Source organism: Sturnira hondurensis, unplaced genomic scaffold (genome assembly GCF_014824575.4).
Source record: "Sturnira hondurensis isolate 20B ecotype Veracruz unplaced genomic scaffold, ASM1482457v3 Scaffold0025370, whole genome shotgun sequence".
Taxonomy (NCBI): Eukaryota; Metazoa; Chordata; class Mammalia; order Chiroptera; family Phyllostomidae; genus Sturnira; species Sturnira hondurensis.
The window spans coordinates 610,205-631,621 of record NW_028098001.1 but is presented as its reverse complement, the minus strand read 5'-3'; the positions used below and the strand labels follow the sequence as shown (position 1 = coordinate 631,621).

Below are 21,417 nucleotides of genomic sequence, written 5' to 3'. Positions count from 1 at the left end.
ATCTCATGCAAAGTAATTACAGGAAAAAAGTTAACATGCATGTAAACACTGAATACATGCCAGAGCTGTGATCACATAGTTGACAAGTATAATATTTGATGTTATATTTAATAATATTAATATTTAATAACAGATATTTAATAATATTTAACCTAATATTTAAGTTGAAGTAAAAATAATGAGGTATGAATAAATAAGTAAATTATAAATATGAAAACTCAGAAATGAGGTAATATTAATCAGAAAATAATTGTAATTGACAGAAAAATTGCTTCATAATTTTTTATACATGAAAACTAGAAGAACTCAAGAGTTAATTTCTTATGAAAAATACAGGGTAAAGAGAAACTTAGAAATCAAAATAAAATGCAGAGGTGAAAAAAGTACAGTTATTAAAGTTCTGCAAAAATTTAATGAAAGTAGTAGGACTTTGTAGAAGAAAAGCAAAGCAGTGAAACAAATTTAAATTGAAAATTTGCTCACAGTTAAAAAGTGGATGTCAGTAGGTTAGCGAGTTTGTTAATGGGAAGACAAAAGAGTTTCTTTATGATTGTTTCTGTTTTGGCTATGAATTATAAGGCATGGCTATTTGAAGACAATAAAAGAAGTTGCTGGTGTAGTAGCAGGTTTGATGAAAAGTGAGAAGAAATGAAATCTTTTTAGCAAAGTGGAAATACTGGGGTATAGTAATAGGATTGTTAAGTAGTCTGGAGTGTTGGTTTGAAACTTACAGTTATGAATTAAAAATAAAAAGTCAACATGGTTGTGTGTTTTTCTCCAGTATCTTTCAGTGATTCTAGATCAAGATGGAGATAGACATTTTTTTTGAGGTTTTCCCATTTAAGTATTAAGAAAGGAGAAAAGTAAAGGGAGTCAGGGGTATTTGCAAGTGAGTGATTGCAGTGCTGGACCATGGGATATAAGTGGCGTCACCAGAGACAAAACATGAAGAAAAAGAGAAATAGCAAAGCAGTGGCAGTCAGTGAGTTGGACATTTCAAATAGGCTGAGGAATTGCCAGAATGAGAATACTAGTTAGAGTGGATCTAAGCATAGAGGTCATATTTAGATAGGGGGAAAAATGAAATAAGAGATTTTGTCAATGTAAATGAAAATGACACTTGAGTGTGTGAAATGGGGTGGAAGAACAGATCTTTAGGAGTGAGGCAGTCCAGGCCTGGGAGGTAAACTACTGGGTGGATCATCTGTGTTGGGAGTCACTAAAGACAGTAATAGACGTTGGGTAGGAAGGCAGGCAGAGAGCTGCTAAAGTCATCAGTAAATAGGAGATTGTTAGATTCAGAAAATGATAAAGTTTAGTGACTTGACTGTCTTTTTTAAATAGGTGCTTCATCCTTCTAATCTAAACTAATTATGCCAGTATTTTGTTTACCCAAATAAGCACTGTCCTCTCCCTTAGGTACCGTGTGGTTCCAACGCGCCACTGCAGCTTTGCTCCCACCTCACCATCTTGGTCTCTGTGCTGCAGCCAAAATGTGCTTTATTGTTTCATGTCCAGTATTTGGAACATTCTCTGACTCTATTCTCTGTTTCCTATCTTTTCCACTAGCCAATGCATATTATATTCATATTATATTCATGATTTTACTATTTTTCTTGAAGAGTTTTCTTTAACTCCTTAGTTCATATGACATTTCATTTCTTTATGTGCCTCCACTTCTCTCTGGACACTGTTCTTTTGAGTCATCTTCATGTCTTGCCTTTCCTCATGGACTCTAAGTACCTTGAACATAAAAGTTGTGTTTTATTAATCACCTTTGTATACTACTTTTTTTACATAATGTATTTGCTCAGTTGAGAATGAGTTAGACATCTTTTTGTTTTCTAGAGGATTTTTTTGATAACCAAATGAAATAAATTTTTGATTGTTCCTGGAAGAACAATAAGGAATCTACTCTTATCTTAAAGTCAACTATCTCTCCTTTTGTTTTAGCTTAAATTGTTTATTATTGATTTATTTCATGACATACTTTAATGAGTTCAGCTTGGTATGGTCACAGTGTATTCATGTAATAACAGTATTAAAATATAATAAAAATTTGATGGGGGGGTCCCTAAATTAGACTATTAGGAACAACAGAAAGTATTGCTTTGATACCTTATTTTCAAAGTTTAGGAAGGAAATTATTTGACATGAAAGCATTTTTATCCAATTAGTGAATTAATATAAATTATGAAACAAAATCCAGACTCACCTACCTATTTCTTTGGTAAAAGTCCATTTCCATGACTTCTTATAAGAGAGAAGGAACTGATGTGATGTAGTGGGTGGAGGGGGAGAGGTGGGGCACCCGGTACAGTGTCAGAGAAGGTTTAGTAATCAGTGTTGTTTTCTATGTGTCATGTACTTTGAGTTCTATATAACTGTACAGATTTATAGTACATGTAAATACATGTAAGGTGTATAAGATTAACATGCATATTATATTCATATCTATGTATAAATATATATAGTATATGGATATACTGTATCTACTTAACTAAAATTTTGAAACTGGGCAAAACAATATTATTGGTTAGGATGCTTATGTTTTGGAATAACTATTTAAAAAGGTGAGGGAATGGTTAACAGAAAAGTCAGGTGGTTTCCCTTAAGTAAGGAGAAGGGGTAGGGCTAATGATTATCAGAGGGCATGAAGGGTAGAGATGGGCTTTTAAAAGCTGGCAATTGTATTTTTGAACATTTCTGTCGAATTTTAGCCCAGAAAGAAATAATGCTTGCTCATCTTAGTATTTCTTGCATATACACATAGTAGAGGCATCAGTTTGTAGAAAAGTTGTTGTGTGTGACAGAAATCTTGTTCTACAGATTAAATTTTACTCATCTGTCTTTTCTATCATGCTTATTTTAACTTAATACTTTAGAATAACACCAGCATGATGTATAGTAGAAAATCCTATTTTATAAATACAGTTGGTGTGAACTTCTCACCAGGTACCTTTTGGATAAAAATCTGTACATGAGAAGACTCAAATATTTTATTTATGTGTACACCTGCATGACAATGTATGTCTGGGGGGGTACCCACAAAACCCACTGGAGTACATCTATTAAGACTTTTCCACTGCTCAAAACACTTTTTGAACTCATGGATTTTGATGCTTTTTAGTGCTTCTGCTGTTTTTTGTTTCACCCCTTCCCCATCAGCAAAATGTTCCTCTTTGAGGACTTTTTTTCTCCAGGAAAACAAAAAAGAAGTCATTTGGGGTGAGACCACGTGGATAAGGGGGATGGGGAATGAGGTCATGCTGTTTTTGGTCAGAAACTGGTGAACGCAGTGCACTGTGGCCAGTGTTCTCCTAAGTCACCCAGCGTGACATGGTTAAACTCATTGAAAGAGTCTCCCCCCAAAAAAAACAGCAACAACTGAGGCTGAACACAGCCTCTCACAACACCAACAATGATACAGATGGGTTCCTAGAACACTCACCTAGTGGGGGAAGCCTGTGTTACTAAAGAGGCCCACCCTCCAGAAGATAATTTGGGTTTTTTGGGAGTCTCCCCTTGCGTACACCTGCCTATACATACATGTATATACACATCCTTAATAAAACAAAAATTTTACAGTGTATAAAACATGTATAAAACAAAAATACATGTGAAACCTTAGAAGTTGTAAGTTAATTTTATAACATCCATTCAATGTAACTTTCATACTTCTAAAGCAATATTTTTAAAATTAGGAATTTCTACATGGTGATCATTCAAAAATTTTTGTCTCATTTTATTCCATTTAAAAATGTCATTTAAAATGTGTGATTAATTTCTTCCTGTGAAATAATTATTTTAGTTAAAAATCAGTTTTTGAAAATGTCATAAGTATTTTCTTTCTAAAACTATGAACCTTTAACTTTATATTTAGAAAATTTTAGTACCTATACATAGAAAGTTTTTTTTAATATTCAGGGTACACAAAATTTCTCCAAGTAATGAAAAATATATTTGTTTTGTTAAATAAAGTTTCCAAAATGTTTATCTGACAAAAAGTAATTGTTGTATTTCCAGATAAATACTTCTATTTAGTCTAGCCATATATAGATTCTTTTGTAGATGTCAATATTTGATATAATCAATATACTAGTACACTGTAAAATTTTTTCAGTGTAATGAACTTTATGAACTTGAGTATTCATTTTTGAATACATTGGAAAATATCATTAATACCATGTACTAATTACTGTTTTTCAATAAATTACAGCTAAACATTTACCATTTTGGAGTTTAAAGTATGTCATCATGGCAAAGTTTCGAAGAAGGACTTGCATCATTTTGTCACTTTTTATTCTATTTATTTTTTCTGTGATGATGGGTTTAAAAATGCTGAGACCAAATAAAGCTTCTTTTGGAGTTCCTTTTGGACTTGACCTTCTTCCAGAAGTTCATCAACGACCTCCTAGCTTGGGGAAAAATTTTGATTCCCAAATGAGTGACAAAATCAACAGTGAAACAAATATCAAGAATTTAAAAAAAGCTGAAATCACTGTGAAACCTTCCAAAGCCTCTGAACCTTCCGGGGAAGAACTGCCACCTCTGAATTATTATTTACATGTATTTTATTACAGTTGGTATGGGAATCCACAATTTGATGGTAAATACATACACTGGAACCATTCAGTTCTGAAGCACTGGGATCCTAGAATAAACAAGAATAATCCACAAGGGAAACACAGTCCCCCAGATGACATTGGCTCCAGCTTTTACCCAGAGTTAGGGACTTACAGCTCTCGGGATCCTGCTGTCATCGAGACTCACATGAAGCAAATATACTCGGCTTCAATTGGTAATTATTTTGTGTATGTGTGTTTGGGGGAGGGTTGTGCATGTGAAATATATAATTTTAATATTCACATTAATTATAAATGTAAACATAAACTCCAAATTAAACTGTATATATGTTCTTAAACATACAGGAAATCACCTTTTAACACTACTTTAAAGCATGTTTAATTTTAAAATTTTGTGGGACTTCTGGATATATTGTTTTATTGATTTCTAATTTATTACTTTTTTGAATCTTATTAAATCTTGATTTACCTAAGAGACAGTAAATTCTCCCATTTTAAGTGTACAGCTCAATGAAGTTTTTCAAAAATACATATTTGATGAAATACCACCCAGTCGTGAAGTAAAATACTCTATGGCCCACCAAGTTTTGTCATGCTTCCCTTATTCAGCCCTACTCTTTACTCCAGGAGACTGAATCTCATTTCTGTCACTGTAGAGAAGTTATAAATATTCTGTTACTGCATAAAAATTGAATTATTCAGCATTTGTATGTGTGTGTGTGTGTGTGTATGTGGTCTTTTGCCAAACCTGCTATTTTGAAATTTATACATGTTAACGATATCATTAATTCATTCTTCATTATTGTTGAATAGTATTATGTTGTAATAATTCTAACAATTTTTTTCTGCATTCATCTTGGTGGACACTTGAGCTGTTTAAAATTTTAGGCATACAGAAATAATTTGCTCCTGTTTTTGTGATTTTTTTTTTTAAAACCATGCTTGTTTATATTTAGGGCTGGTTGATTTCAAATGTGTTTTCATTTTGCGCTTTGTTTTCTATTTATCCCCTCAGTTCTGTTCCTTTCCCCCCTCTCTCAGCTTTCTCTTTTATTGAATATATTTATTCCATTTTATATTTTCTTCTGGCTTATTACATATATTCATTTTATTTATCTTATGATTGCTCTAAAGTTTACAATATGCACATTTAATTTAATGGATGAGAAATTGCTGGCATTTTTTATTCCTATCCCCTCCTTTTCTTCAACATTTCTTCCCCTCAACTTCTGGCACTAAAGTTATACCTACTCAGATAGAGTCATATTACCCCACTAGTAAATACATGAAAAAAATGTTATTGGGTGCCTGAAAATTCTTCAGGTCATTAAAATACCTTTTATAAAAACCTCCCTGTTTTGGTTCCATTTGCCTTGTAAGGGTCCCTACCACGAGGGCCATTCAGAAGAAATTGGGTGTTGTCACATTTTTCTAGTTCTACAAAAGGCACAAACTTATCAAGCTGATAAGTTTATAAAAATATGTAAGACTTTTTCATGAACAAAACAATACAGAATTTTGTGAATCTACATTATAACTGCAAAATGGCTTGTTTTTCTTTGGAATATTTTTTCCCAACTATTTAAAACAAATTGAAGTTTCTAGTGTATACTTACAGCTCTGGTTTCTATTTTCTATGACATAAAATATGGCAGAATTGGATTGGTAAACTCAGGTAACATTAACTGATGCATGTATATGTTATCTATATCTATTTACAATTTACTTTTGGGAGTAAAACTTTTCAAATGACTTTTTTCTATTTTCTACTAAGAATTTGCATTACATTCAGTTCTTTATTTCAAGGTTGACTTGTTTGTGGCTATGAAAGCTATTCTTGATTGACATAAAAAATGGATATTCATGCTAAGATTTAGTTTTCTTAATGGGAACTGAACTGTGTACAATGAGGGTTTTTTCCCCTTTGATCAGAGGTATAACTGTGTGTGTTACAGTATTATATATACATATTGCATGTCTTTGGAAAAATGTCTCTTTAGTTCCTCTACCCTCCCCCCTTTAAAGAAAATTTTCATATTAATCCCTTATTCATTACATGGTTTGCAAATAATTTCTCCTAAACTGTAGATGCTTTTTTATTTTGGTAATTTTTGCTTTTTTAGTGTAGAAGCTTTTAACTTTGATGTAGTCCCAGTTGTTGAATTTTTCTTTTACTATTTGTGCTTTGGGTGTTGTATCAAAAAAAATCATCACCAAGACCAGTATCAGGGATTTTTATGCCTATGTTTTCTTTGGGAGTTTTATGGTTTCAGGGTTTATGTTTAAGTCTTTGATTCATTTTGAGGTGATTTTTGTGAGGGAGCTAAGATAGGGGTACTTTTTTCCAGCATGTGTTTATCCAGTTGAAGAGCCTATCCTTTCTCCATTGGGTGTTTATCCGCATTGGATGTTAGTCTGATGTGTATGTTTGGATTTAATTCTGGGCTCTCTATTCTAGTCCATTGGTCTGTGCCTATTTTTATGCTAGTACCATACTGTTTTAATTACTATAGCTTCACAGTATTGTTTGAATATGGGAAGTATGATGCTTCCAGTTTTAATTTTATTTTTTCCTCATTTTACCTTTGAATATTGGGGGGGTCTCTTGTGGTTTCATGCAATTTTGAACATTACTTTTTAATACTGTGAAAAATACTGTTGGATTTTGATAAGGATTGCTGAATTTATAGATGGCTTTGACACGGACATTTTAACAATATTAACTTTCAATCCATGACATCAGATATCTTTCCATTTGTTTTTGTCTTCTTTTCTTTCAGCAGTGATATAGTTTTCATTTTATTGATCTTTTGCTTTCTTGATTAAATTTATTCCTAGGTATTTTGTTGTTTTTGATCCTGTTCTGAGTGGGATAGTTTTTCATGTTTTATTTTCTGTAGAAAAATGCAGCTGCTTTCCGTGTATTGACGTTATATCCCACAACTTTGCTATATTCACTGATGAGATCCAACTGTTTTCTGAGTCTTTGGGATTTTCAGTGTATAGGATTATATCATCTGCAAATAGTGATCATTTACTTCTTCCTCTCATGTTTGGAGTATTTTTCTTTGACTTGCTTCATTGTCCTAGGTGGGACTCCCAGACCATGCACACTTGTGTTATTCCTAATTTTAGAGGAAAAGCTTCCAGTTGTTCTTCATTGGGTGTGATGTTAGCTGAGGGTTTGTCATATATTGCCTTTTGAATATTCAGGTTATATTCTTTCTGTACCCAGCCTATTGAGGGATGTTTTATTCTGAAAGAATGTTGTATTTTTCAAATGCTTTTTCTGTATCTTTTGAAGATGATGTGATTTTTATATTTCATTTTATTAATGTGGTTTATTACATTTATTGAATTACATGTGTTGAACCATCCATGAATACCGGGGATAAACTCCACTTGACTATGATGTATAATCCTTTTGGTAAGTTCCGAAATCAATTTGCTAATATCTTGTTGAGAATTTTCACAATTATATTCATCGGGATTATTGGTCTGTAGTTTTCTTTGTTCTTATCTGGCCTTGATCAAGGTAATGCCTGCTTCCTGGAATGGATTTAAAAGTGTTTCCACCTGTGAAATCATCTGGTCCTGAGGATTTCTGTTGTTGGAGGTTTTGGTTATGATTCAGTCTTCTTACATCTTATTGGTGTGTTCAGACTTTCGATGTCCTGTCCTTGGTTCAGTGTTGGGAGGTTATATGATCCTAGGAAACTGTCTATTTTTTCTAGGTTATTATCTTATTTATTTCTGTAGTGTTAGTTTTAAATTCTTCTCTCACATTTCTGATTTTGAGTCTTCTCTCTTATTTACTTAGTAGTCAGGCTAAAGGTTCATGAATTTTATTTATCTTTATGAAAATCCAGCTCTTAGTTTCATCAGTATTTTCTATTACTTTCCTGGTCTTTATTTCATTTACTTTTTTCCTGATCTTTACTATTCCTTCCTTTGGCTAGGTTTGGGCTGTTTGTTCCTCTTCTCTAATTCCTGTAGGTGTAAAAGTAGGTTGTTATCATGCTATCTTTCTTATTTTTTAATATATGCATTTTATCACTATATACTAGTCTCAGAATCGATTTTGTACATCTTGTGGGTTTTGGTATATTCTGTTTCCATTTTTATTCATTTTGATATTTTTTTGATTCCTGTTTTGATTTCCCCATTGTTCCATGGGTTGCTCAGGAATTTGTTTAGTTTCCATATATTTATGTATTTTTCAGCTACTTTGATTGATACAAGTGTAGCTACCCTTCATGGATTATCTTTATATTCTGTCATTTTGAATGTTTGTATGTCCTTAAAGCTGAGGTGGATCTATTGTTGACAGAATATGGTTGGGTCTTGTTTTACACATCTAGCCACCCTGTGCTTTTTGATTCGTGAATCCAGTCCTTTTACATTTAGAGTAATAATGATATGTAAAGATTTGGTACTATTATCTTCTTAATTGCTTTCTGGTTTGGTTTGGTTTGGTTTCCCCTCTCTTTCTGCCTGTCTTGTAAATTGTTTTTTCCATGGTGGTACGTCTTATTCCCTCTTTGATTTTTTGGAGTCTGCTGTAGATTTTTAATTTAATTGTGGTTAGCCCGTGCTGACATAAAATGTCTTACATAATATGGCTAAAGCATAAAGCAGTCCATTTTTGGCTTATAGCAACTTGACTTTGATCACATATAAAGGCTCTGCCTTTTTGCTCTTCTCTTTTATATTATTCATATCCAATTTACCTCTTTTGTTGAATGTTTAGTAACAACTTATAGTAGTCACAGTTAATTTTCTTACTGTTTTCTGTTGACTTTTATATCCTAATTTAAGCAGTTAATGCAACATTCTAATGTAGAATTACAATTTTCTAAGTCTGACTGTATATTTTTCACTTTTACCAGTATATTGTATACTTTAGTAAGTTTTCATGTGCCTGATTAGCCTGCTTTCATTTTAGCTTAATGAACACCTTTCAGCATTTTGTGCAAGGCAGGTCTGGTGGTGAACTCCTTCGGATTTTGTTTTGGCTGAAAAACCTTTACTTCCCCTTCACATCTGAAGGGTAAGTTTGCTGGGTAAAGTGTTCTTGGCTGGCCCTTTTCATTTTTCCTCTCTCTGAATGTGTTGTTATTCTGCTATCTCCTGGCTTGTAGAGTTTCTGCTGAGAAATCTGTCAGTAGCCTAATGGGGGTTCCTTTGTAGGTTGTATTCTTTTTTCTCCTGTGGCTGTCTTAAAATTCTTTGTCATCAATTTGTGACAGTTCAATATGTTTTGGAGAAAATCTTTTTACATAGGATGATCTGTTTTGTAGACTTACATGTTCAAGTCTTTTCTCAGCTTTTGGAAGTTATCAGCCATTGTTTTGAAAATAAACTCTCTGCCCCCTTTACTTCTTCTTTTGGAATTCTAATTTTTCTGATGGTTATCTTTTTGATAGATACACATAGCTCACATAGGGTTTTGTTCACTCTTTTTAAATCTAAATTTTTTTTTGCTATTTCAAAATTTTTATCTTCTGTTCTTTACTGCATACTTTATTAAATTTATTGAATTTTCAGCTCCAGAATTTTTGGTTCTTGTTTATAATTTTCTTCTGTTTGGTCATGACCTCATTTTGTTTACATATTTTATTCCTGATTTCATTGAACTTTCTGAATTTTCTGGTTAGTTGTTGAGTTTCTTTGTAACAACTATTTTGAATTCTTAATCAGGTTGCAATATTCCGTGCCTTTGATCTCAGTTGTTGGAGAATACAGTGTTCTTTTTGCGATGCAATATATGCTTGATTTTTTCATATTCCTTGTAGTTATGTGTTGGTACCTTCACATTTTAAGTAGTATACATATCCTTAACTTTTTGCTTACTGCCTTCAGCAGATGATGTATTATTGTCTTAATTTTTTTTGAGAAGGCTGGACTTCTGTAGGTTCCCTCTCATGAGTGAGTGCCTGCCTCAGTCAGCACTTAACTCTATTTTCGCCAGACAGTGGTGTGAGGGGTCTAGGCAGTTTTGCTGGTGTTGCTGGTTCTGAAGGGAGTTTTGTGTTTTTATTTATCGGGTCCCGTGGAGTAACGTGCTCACCCAATAGGTGATTTGTTTGTGTATAGATTAATCAATTAATTCATTGATTAAACAGGGGTTATAAAGGAGGGATGTCTTATGCTTCCCTGTTACTGATGTCACTTCCTATTATACTTATCAGGTGAAGAATACTTTGATGGGAAAATACTGAACATAAAACACTAGTTTTGTTCATGGAGTTGGTTGAGTGCACATTGACTTGTTTAGCATTCATATTTTCCTTTGATATAAATTGTCTTCATTCTTAAATTGAATCACTGCATGAAATAATTATGCTGTTATATTATAGAATACAGGTTGGTTATTATTTTGCTTTTAAAATTAGAGAGAGGTATTATGTATATAAATCCTAATGATACAGCCTTTTTCCTAGAAAAGAATGATGAAATTAAAATTAAGTATTAACTCTAACTAATAATAATGTATCAGATAGCAAATGGAAACCACTGACAGAATTGTATTCATTTTAAATATTTTAAGGATCACATATATGTTCTATCCCTAATATTGATATCTTACAGTTTTGAAGATAACAAATAGGTACCTTTTTTTAAAATAAAATTTTCTAAAAGCATAGTAGAATATTGAGAATAATGGTCCCCCAAATATACACATTCTAATCCTCAGAATCTCTGAGTATGATTTCTTACATGGCCAAAGAAATTAAGGGTGCAGATGCAATTTAAGATTGCAAACCAGACTTTGAGATGGGATTATCCTGGGTTATTTGGGTGGGGCAACTCTAAGCAAGTGAGTTTTCGAAAGTAGAAGAGGGAAAAGAAAGAGTCAGTGATACACTATCTGAAAAGGTCTGGGCTTGTTCCTGCATTGGAAAATGGGGCCAGAGGGTCATGAGCCAAAGAATGTGGGATCCTCAGCCTGTTCAAATCACAGTCTCCCTCAGAACCTCAAGAAAGTAATGTAGAAAAGTTCAACACTTTGATTTTTAGCTTAGAGGGACCCCTGTTAAAGCCACCCTACCAAACAATTGATGTAAGATAATAAATTCACAATATTTTAAGCTACAAAATGTGTGATAATTTGTAATGACAGCAATAGAAAACTAATACACATAGCAAAACAATTCACTCTTTGTCTTTAAAATTATCTTACTTCTTCTTGAGTTTAGCACTAAATAATGAGTTTTACCATGTTCCAACCTTGTGCTAGATTCTGCAGACATAAATAAGTCACATCTCCCAGTCTTTGTTTTGATCTTTGTTGCTTCAAAAGCACTAGATGGAAATCAGCATCACAGTATTTTTCTGAAGGCAGAAAATATGCTTTCATACAGCCACAATTCTCATTTCTGCAACTCTTGCCTTTAAAATTTGTACATAAAAGTATGGGAAATAGAATTTATGATGAATTAGATTTTTGATGTTAAAAAGCACCTATTAACATCTCACAAAATTTCATAAATTTATCTTTTACTATGTTTGTATAAACATAAATTTAAATTTATATCTATAATTATAGATTGGTGACAGTTTCATATTGCTGGTGATACCTGAGTCTAGCTCTAGTGATTGCTTTGTCTCTTGGGAGTGTGTTGGGTTTTCATGTTTGTTTGTTTTTGTATGCTTCAATTTTTTTTCCATGAAAGCATGTCATCTTTTATGGGACTGTAGACACTGAGCTAAATAGTTTCTATCTCTGGAAAGTGGGCATGCCCCCTTTCTGCTAAGCCTGCAGTGTGGGCGTAGACAGTTGTTGTAGCTTCATTTGTTGACAAGATGGGCCGCTCTCCATTGAGTTGTTTTCCACTTTTCAAAAATCGGATTACTGTATTTTTACTTGGGTTTATCTCAGGAACGTATTCTAACCTGTTGACTTACGTCACCAATACCACTCTGCCTTGATTTCTATGGCTTTGTAATGGGTCTTGAAGTCAGGTAGGATGATTCCTTTTTGTTCTTTTTCAAAATTGCTTAGCTATAATCATTTCTTTGCCTACCCATATCAATTAGTCCAAATCTTCAAAATATCCTGGTAGAATTTTGAATAGAATTGTCTCAAATATATAGATCAATATGGGGGAAGTTACAATTTTAAAAATAATGAGTTGAATTAGCAATGTTGAACGATAACAAAGCAGCATTTCATTTCATGAATACGATGTATCACCATTTATGTAGGGTTTTGATTTTTTTTAACTTTTAAAAAGATTTTTGTAATTTGCAGTGTACAAATCCTGCACATATTTTGTTGCATTGATTTCTGAGTATTTCTTTTTCAGTGGGGCACTATTATAAATGATACTATTTCTTAAATTTTTATTTGTTTTCCATAGTAGTACATAGAAATACAAATTTTGTATCTTGTGATTTTGATAAGCTCACTTATTAACTCTAGGACCATTTTTGTGGATTCTTTGTTCATATAGAGATTGAATGCAAATAGAGATATTTCTTTCTTTTCAATTTCTATACCTTGAACTTTCAGTGTTTTGGGGGTAATATTATGAGCAGAAATCCTCAATTTATTTCTGAGCTAATGGTAAAGAAGTCTTTTATTATACCAGTATTATGTTAGCTGTAGAGTTTTTATAAATGTCACTTTTCAAGTCAGAGAAGTTTACTTCTGTTACTATTACTGAGAGTTCTATGATGTTGAATCTTACCCAGTACTTTTTTCCTGTATTTATTGACATGATCTTTTCTTTTTTTGTTGTTTTTTTCTTAATTTTTTTTGCATTTGGGTAAAATATGCATAACATAAAATTTACCATTTTGACCACATTTAAGTGTACATTCAATGATGGTAAATATATGCATTCATCACCATCATCCATCTCCATAGCTTTTCACCTTGCAGAACTGAATCTCTGCCTATTGAACAATAGTACTCTATTTCTGTCTCCCTTCGGCTCCTGGCAACCATCTTTCTACTTTCTGTCCATTATTTTGTCTCTAGGTACCTCATAGAAGTAGACTCACACTTGTATTCGTCTTTTCCTGACTGCTTTATTTCACTTAGTATAATGCAGGTCTATCTGTGTTGTAGCATATTGCAGAATTTCATTCTTTTTAAAGATTGAATAATATTCCATTGCATGTATGCACATTTTGTTATGAATGCTTGGGTTATTTCCGCATTTTAGCTGTTGTGAATAATGCTGCTATAAATATGGGTGTACAGATATATCTTTGATACCCTTTCAGTTCTTTTCATTATATGCCCAGAAGTGGAATTTCTGGATCATGTGGTAACTCTGGTTTTCATTTTCTGAGGATCTGCCATATTCTTTTTCACAGTGTCTATATTATTTTACATTTCTACCAAAAAAGCACAAGGATTCCAGTCTCTCCACATCCTTGCCACCAATTGTTCTTTTTGGGGCAGGGTATGGGGAGTAACTATCCTAATGGATATGGGGTGGTGGTGGTATCTCCTAGTTTTCTTCGGCATTTCCTTAATTATGAGTGATGTTGAACATGTTTTCATGTGCTTATTGGACATCTGTATATATATTTTATGACATTTTCATTTAAGTCCTTTGTTCATGTTTAACCGGGCGGTTTGCATTTTTGTTGTTGAGTTGTAGGGGTTCTCTCTGTATTCTGGGTATTAATCCCTTATTAGATATTTTTTTAAAGATTTTATTTATTCATTTACCTTTAGAGGGGAAGGGGAGAGGGAGAGAAACATCAATGTATGGTTGCCTTTTGTGCGTCCCCTGCTGGGAGTTGGCCTGCAGGGAACCGGCCTGCAACCCAGGCATGTGCCCTGACTGGGAATGGAACCTCGATCCTCTGGTTCACAGGCCCGCGCTCAATTTACTGAGCTACGCCAGCCAGGGCCCTTATTGGATATTTGACTTACAAATATTTTGTTGCAAATCAAGTATCCAATAAGTGTGTTGCATTTTTATTTTGTTGATAATGTTTTCTCATGCACAAAGTGCTTACATTTTTGTGGAGTTTTGTTTATGTGTTACCTGTGCCTTTGGTGTCACATCCAAATTGCCAAACCCAGTGTCATGAAGCTTTTCCCCCAGTGTTTCTCCTAGCAGTTTTATTGTTTTAGGTCTTGCATTTAGATCTATGATCCATTTTGGGGTTGATTTTTGTATGTGTTAGCAAGGGGCTGACCTTCATTCCTTTGCATGTGGATATCCAGATTTCGCAGCACCATTTGTTGAAAAGACTATGCTTGCCCCATTGAATGGAGTTGGTAACTTTGTCAAAACGATTTGAACATACAAGCAAGGGTTTATTTCTGGTCTCTAGAATCTGTTCCATGGGTCTGTATGTCTGTCTTTATACCAAAGCCACACTGCGCTGATTACTGTTCTTTGTAGTGAGTGTGAGTTTTCCAGTTTTGTTCTCATTTTTCAGGATGGTTTTGGCTGTTCAGAGTCACTCGAAATTCCATATGAATTTCAGGATGGATACTTTTATTTATGCAGAAACACTGGGATTTTGGTAGGGACCACACTGGTCACTTGGAGTACTGCTGACGTTGTATGAGTGCTATGTGCTAGCCTGTTCTGCCAGTGGAGCTCCTCACATTTTCACCAGATTCTTGCAGACCATGGGCATGGGCGTGTTCGCACGTGTGTGTCCTCTTTCATTGCTTTCAGCCTTGTCTGTAGTTCTCCTTGGTTCATTTAATTACCAAGTAATTTATTTTTTAAAATTTTACTGTATTGGAATTATATTTTTATTTTATTTTCAATTCATTCATTGTTAGTGTATAGAAATGCATCTGATTTTTGTTTGTTGACTTTGTGTCCTGTCCTTTGCTGAATTTACTGGTACTTAGTACTTTTAGCATTTTTAAATGGAGTCCTTAGTTTTCTACATTTAAGGTCATGTCATTTGCAAATAAATCCTTTTATGCCTTCTTCTCCTGTTTGGATTCATTCATTCATTCATTCATTCATTCATTCACTTTTTTCCCTGATTACTCTGGCTACCATTCCAATACCGTGTTCAATGGAAGTGGCAAAAGCAGGCATTCTGAAGCCTTCTTGATCTGAGGGGAAAGGCTTGCAGTCTTTTTACTGTTGAGTGTGCTGTTCTCTGCAGATTTTTATATATAGCTTATATTGTATTTTCTTTTTAGTCCTAATTTTTTTGGCTTTTTAATCATGAAGGAGTGTTGAATTTTCTGAGGCTTTTTCTGCATCCATTGAGATGATTTTTTCCCTTCATTCTGTTAATGTGATGTATGACATTAATAGAGTTCCAGGTGTTGCACCATGCTTATTACAGTCTGGGAATAAGCCCCGTTTAGTTGTGGTGTATAATTTTTTAATGTGCTGCTGAATTTGATTTGATAATACTTTGTTGGGAATTTTAGTATCAGTGTTTATAAAGAGAGTGGTGTGTGTTTTGTAGTAGTTTCTTTTTGGACTTGGGCATTAAGGGAATGGTAGCTCACAGAGTGAGTTAGGAAGTGTTCCCCCCGCTCCTTCAAGTTTTTTAGAAGAATTTGAGACATTTTGGTTCAATTCTTCTTCAAGTGTTTGGTAGAATTTACTTGTAAAGCCATTGGGTTTGGGGTTTTTGTTTGTCAGGAAATTTTTGATTACTGACTTAAAGAGTTGTTTGTATTATTTCTTCATTATGCTTTTAAAGTATATGGAGTCTGTATAGATATTATCTCTTTCATTCCTGCTTTCGATAATGTTTCTTTCTCCCTCTCTCTCTCTCTCTCTCTCTCGGCTATATTTCCCATAGTTCACTAATATTCATGCTTTCAGTGAACCAACATTTGGTTTCGTTGATTTTCTGGAAGAAGAACAAACATGCATTCTGATCCCGTTGGACGGAAACCTTATAAATGTCAGTTCAAGTTCTTTATAGCATTGTTCAGTGGTTCTCTATCCTTGCCAGTTTTCTACAATACTTTTTAAATCAATTACTGATAAAGCAGTGTTGAAGTCTTTTGGCATAACCGTGGGTACCAGGTAGGTGGGTAAGTTTTGGGGGAGTCAGAAGTTATACTTGAATTTTTGACTGCACAGGGATAGGTGCCTCCTAGCCCTTAAGTTGTTCTAGAGCCAATCAAATTACATATGTAGTATGAGGATCTCACCGCAATATAGTCCCAATTTCTCTCTCCCATACTTTTTGCTACTGTCATCCTAATTCTTCTATTAGAGAAATATATTGTTGCTCTAGGTTGGAGATTGGCAAGTATTTTCTGTAAAGGATCAGCTAATAAATACCTCGGTACTTGTTAATTTGTTCTGGAACTCGTTGAGTGCTGAAACCATCGAGTGGAGAACAAACGATGAATGATGAAGCATTTTCTCTTATGGGGCAGTGTCATGACTGATAACAAGTTCTAGCAAGCGTGATGAGTCCCAAGCAAACACTGAAGGCTGAGATTTTTTTTTTCTCATCAAAATGCAATGAGCACAGGGTTTGATGAGGTCTGAAGTCTGTGAGTACTGGGGTATGACTGTAATTTTGTTTTTAGAGGCCACATGTTCTCTTTACCACCACTTAACTCTGGCATTGCCGTGTGAAGGTGGTTATAAGCCATATGCAAACAAAGGTATAAAAGACTTGTCTTGCTGAGGGAAAGACTTGGCTTGTGAACGAACCATAGTTGGCTGACTATAGCTTTAAATATTTATCTATTAAAGCAATTAAAAGTAAAAAAACAAAAACAAACTAATGTTACCTTCACTTATTACATTTCCAATGTTCCCCATTTTTTTATAGAAGACCTCAGTGTGTCTGGTATCAATCTTGTTCAGCCTCAGAATTTCCCTTTAATAGTCATGTAGTACAGATCCACTTGCAATGAATTCTTTCAGTATTGTGTTTGTATTGGATATTTTGAATGTTATATCTTTGGCAGAGTTGTCAGTGAGCAGGTTTGGGGCGGGTTGTTTGTTTTCTTTTGGAATTTTAGAAATGTTACTTCATCTTATTCTGCCTTTCATGGTTTTGAGGAGAAGTATGCTGTACTTTTTAAAAAATTCTTTTGCATGTTAATTTTTTGTATATATTTGTCCTTGACTTCAAGATTTTTTTATTTTTAGTAGTTTAAATACATTATGGGTTTTTTGTGTTTATCCTTAATATTCTCTTAGATTTGTTGCTTGTGTCTGTCTTCAACTTTTCAAAGTTATTAGCAATTATTTCTTCAATGATAACCTTCTGCGTCCGAGTTTCCAATTATAAGTGTGTGACAACTATGATGCAAGAGATATTGGCTGTGTTGTTTTGTGTGTGGGGGTGGGTTTTTACCCTAATCTTTTTCATCATTATATTTCATTTCAGTAACTTCTCATATGACTTGCCAGAAGTTACCTGACTCCTCACCTCTGTTGAGTCAGTCCATGAGTCCATTGAAGGCATTCTTCATCTCTAAAATGTGTTTTTCATTTCCAGCATTTCTATTTGATTCTTATAGCTTTTATCTCTGCAGTTTTTCACCTGGTTTTACATATTGGCTCTTTCCTGTTAGACCCTTTGTCGTTGTAATCATAGTGATTTTACGCTCCCTGTTTAATGACTTGAACATTTGTTTCATGCCTGCATCTGGTTCTATTGATTGCTTTCTTTTGGCAGTGAGTGGTTTTTCTTGTTTTTTATGTGCCTTGTAATTTTTCATGTCATTCTGTATCCTGCTAATAGTGTTTATGTCTAGAAATGGGCTTGCCTTTCTCTCTGATAAATCTTTAGTTTGAAAGAATGTTTGAGATATTTTAAAGAAGCATTAAGTTTCCCATATGTAACAGAAGTTATCACAAGCTCTGTGGAGTTAAAGATATCTAAATTCATTTCCTATTTTACTATCTTCTTCTTAATCATTTTATGTAATTATTCTTGGGGCATCTTACTCTGTGTGATGCATTCTTTCATTTATACTTCTTTAAAACAGACTTTTACATTATGAACTGAATTTATTCCCATTTTACACATATAAAAACTTAAGTAAAATGATATATTATAAAGGTGAACCCCTGTCAAGTGACATAATTGGGACTTGATTCTCCAGGTCCATCTAATTTCATATCTTGCTTTCTTAACTATTATCCTGCTTCAATGCATTATTTAACTTAATAGGGAAAAATTGAGTATCGATTATATTGAAGGTCCCGTGATATGCAGGAATGACACGGTCAGTATGACATGCTGTGCATTTAACACACTCATACTCTAAGAATGGATATCAAAGAGTATCACTTTTCATTAAGAACTGGAATGGTAGAAATACGTAGTAATAGGTCTTATTTACCAGTGATACTTGGTTGATGCATTTTAGAGGAATCTTTCTGGTTACTGTGCAGGATTCATTACCATTGTAAATGGTCCAGCCATTTTCAGGTTAGAACCATCATTGGCTTGGTTCCTAGGATGTTCTTTTTGTAGACCTCATGAGTGACAATCATTAGCATTGTACGGCAGGTCCTCAATAACGTGTTTTGTTCTGCCTGGTATCTTTTCGTTATAATATTGATGAGATGCCATGGTGTTGCCAGTGGAAATAGGATTCTTCCATAGAGTCACAATCAAAGCATTTTGGGATTCACTTATAGGAGGATATGAGCAATAGAGGTAAGATTTATTGGAACAGAAATAAAAGACTGCCTCCAGGTGCCAGTGCCTCTTGGTTGAGACACCAAAACCAGGTGGCTCAGCTCCATCTTGCTGTAGCAGAAGTGCAGGACCTGGTGGGCACTCACCAGGAGGGTCAGCATCCAGAACTGTAATGCCATCACATCACTCAGGGCTCCGGTAGTCCAGCATAGTCTCTGCTCCCAGCTGTACTCTGGCCTGGTCTGCCCCCCACTTTAGCTCCAGTGGCTGCCACAAGAAGAGAGAACAGGCGAATGAACAAGCCCTGAGCCTTTGTTAAGCTTTGATTATATTACCCAGGGCTTGGGAAGGGGTAAGCTTTCTTTCTTTTTTTTTTTTAAGATTTTGTTTATTCATTTTTAGAGAGAAGGAGAAGAAGAGGGAGAAAAACATCAATGTGTGGTTACCTCTCGCCTACCCCCTACTGGGGACCTGGCCCGCAAACCAGGCATGTGCCCTAACTAGGAATTGAACCAGCAACCCCTTGCTTCACAGGCTGGCACTCAATCCATTGAGCCACATTAGCCAGGGCAGCTTTTTTTCAAACTAACCAATCTTGTTTCTAATTCTCTGTGGGCTGTGCTGGGCCTTCCCTCTATGTGTAAGAAATGTATCATACTAATGCAAGATGTCAACAATAGAAACTGTATGTGGGGTGGAGAGGGATTGGGTAGAAGGAGAGTATACAGGAACTCTGTCCTTTCTGTGCCCTTTTTCTATAAACCTAGAACTTGTTCTAGGAAGTGAGAATCTATTAATTAAAAGTTACTGATGCCTGTTAAAGAGTTCATAAAATTGGCTATACAAAATATCTAACAACCATAGGTAGTATCTAGCTAATGTAACAACAGTGTTAAGTGAAGATTTTTCTTTTTTATTAAATGTTTAATTCTTATTCTGTTTCTCCTCATACCTTTTTCAAAAAAAGAATACTTGTAGTTGTTCCTGTTTCTGTATTCATCTTTTTTATTGTTTTTGGTCTTTTCTGTTAGGTGTACTAGCTCTGTCTTGGTACCCACCCGGGTCACATGATGAGAATGGAGTACCTACTGATGACTTGGTACCAACTATTTTGGATAAAGCTCATAAATATAATCTAAAGGTATTTTATTTTATATATTTTACTTTTTATTGAGATATAATTGTATGTCATATTATATTAGTTTCAGGTGTTCAATATAATTGATAGGTATGTATCAATTATTATATATCAACTATATATTATATATCACACATCAACTATATATTATATATATCAACTATATGTATAGTGAAACAATCATCTCAGTAAGTCTAGTTTATATCCATCACCATACAGAATAATAATTTTTTGTCTCCTGATGAGAATTTATAAAATCTGTTCTCTTAGCAACTGTACAGTGCTAAGAGTATTAATTAATAGTCACCATGTTGTACTTTACATCCCAGGACTTACTAATTTTATGACTAAAGTTTGTACCTTTTACCATCTTTACACATTCTATTCCACCCCCACCTAAGGTTCTGTATATATTTTGGATAGTAACCCCTTTACCAGATATATTGTATGATTTGCAAATATGTTCTCCGATTTGGTAGGTTGCCTTTTGATGGTTTCCTTTGCTGTGCAGAAGCTTTTTAGGTTGTTGTAGTTCCGTTTTATTTTCTTTTTCTCAAGATATATTTAAATTTATTTTCTGGTTATTTCTCTAACCAGAGAAGTTGTACTACCAGTTGTTTGTACAATAGTGTGTTGTTTAATCTCCACATACTAATATTTGTGAGTTTTCCAGTATCCTTCTTGTAGTTAATGGCTAGTTTTATACCATTGTAGTCCAAAAAGATGCTTAACACGATTTCACTCTTAAAATTTTGGGGACATGTTTTGTGTCCTGGAGAATGTTCCATGTGTACTTGAGAAGAATGTGTATTTGGATTCTTTTGGATAGAGTGTACTATATACGTCTGCTAATTGCATCTAGTATAATGAATCATTTAAGATCCATTTCATCAATTGATGAAAGTGGGGGATTAAAGTCTCCTACAGTTATGTTGGTTCTGCCTATTTTACCTTTTAAGTTGGTTAATGTTTGCTTTTTATATTTAGATGTCCCTATATTGGTTGGATAAATATTTAGAAGTGTTAATCCTCTTACTGGATTTACACCTTTATATGTTGACCTTCTTTGTCTCTGATTACAGACTTTTCTTAATGTTTATTTTATCTAATATAACT

At 34.0% G+C, this 21,417-nt stretch overlaps 1 protein-coding gene across 2 annotated transcripts in view; it reads left to right on the top strand.

The window, feature by feature from the left end:
• MANEA (mannosidase endo-alpha) overlaps window positions 1–21,417 on the top strand; it is a 43,348-nt gene that overhangs the window by 4,681 nt on the left and 17,250 nt on the right. For both annotated transcript variants that reach the window (XM_037039291.1, XM_037039289.1), the window contains exons 2-3: window positions 4,220–4,801; window positions 20,195–20,304. In XM_037039291.1, coding sequence (XP_036895186.1) covers window positions 4,258–4,801; window positions 20,195–20,304 — 654 coding nt within the window. In that variant the 5' untranslated portion in view covers window positions 4,220–4,257. The remainder of the gene's footprint in view (window positions 1–4,219; window positions 4,802–20,194; window positions 20,305–21,417) is intronic.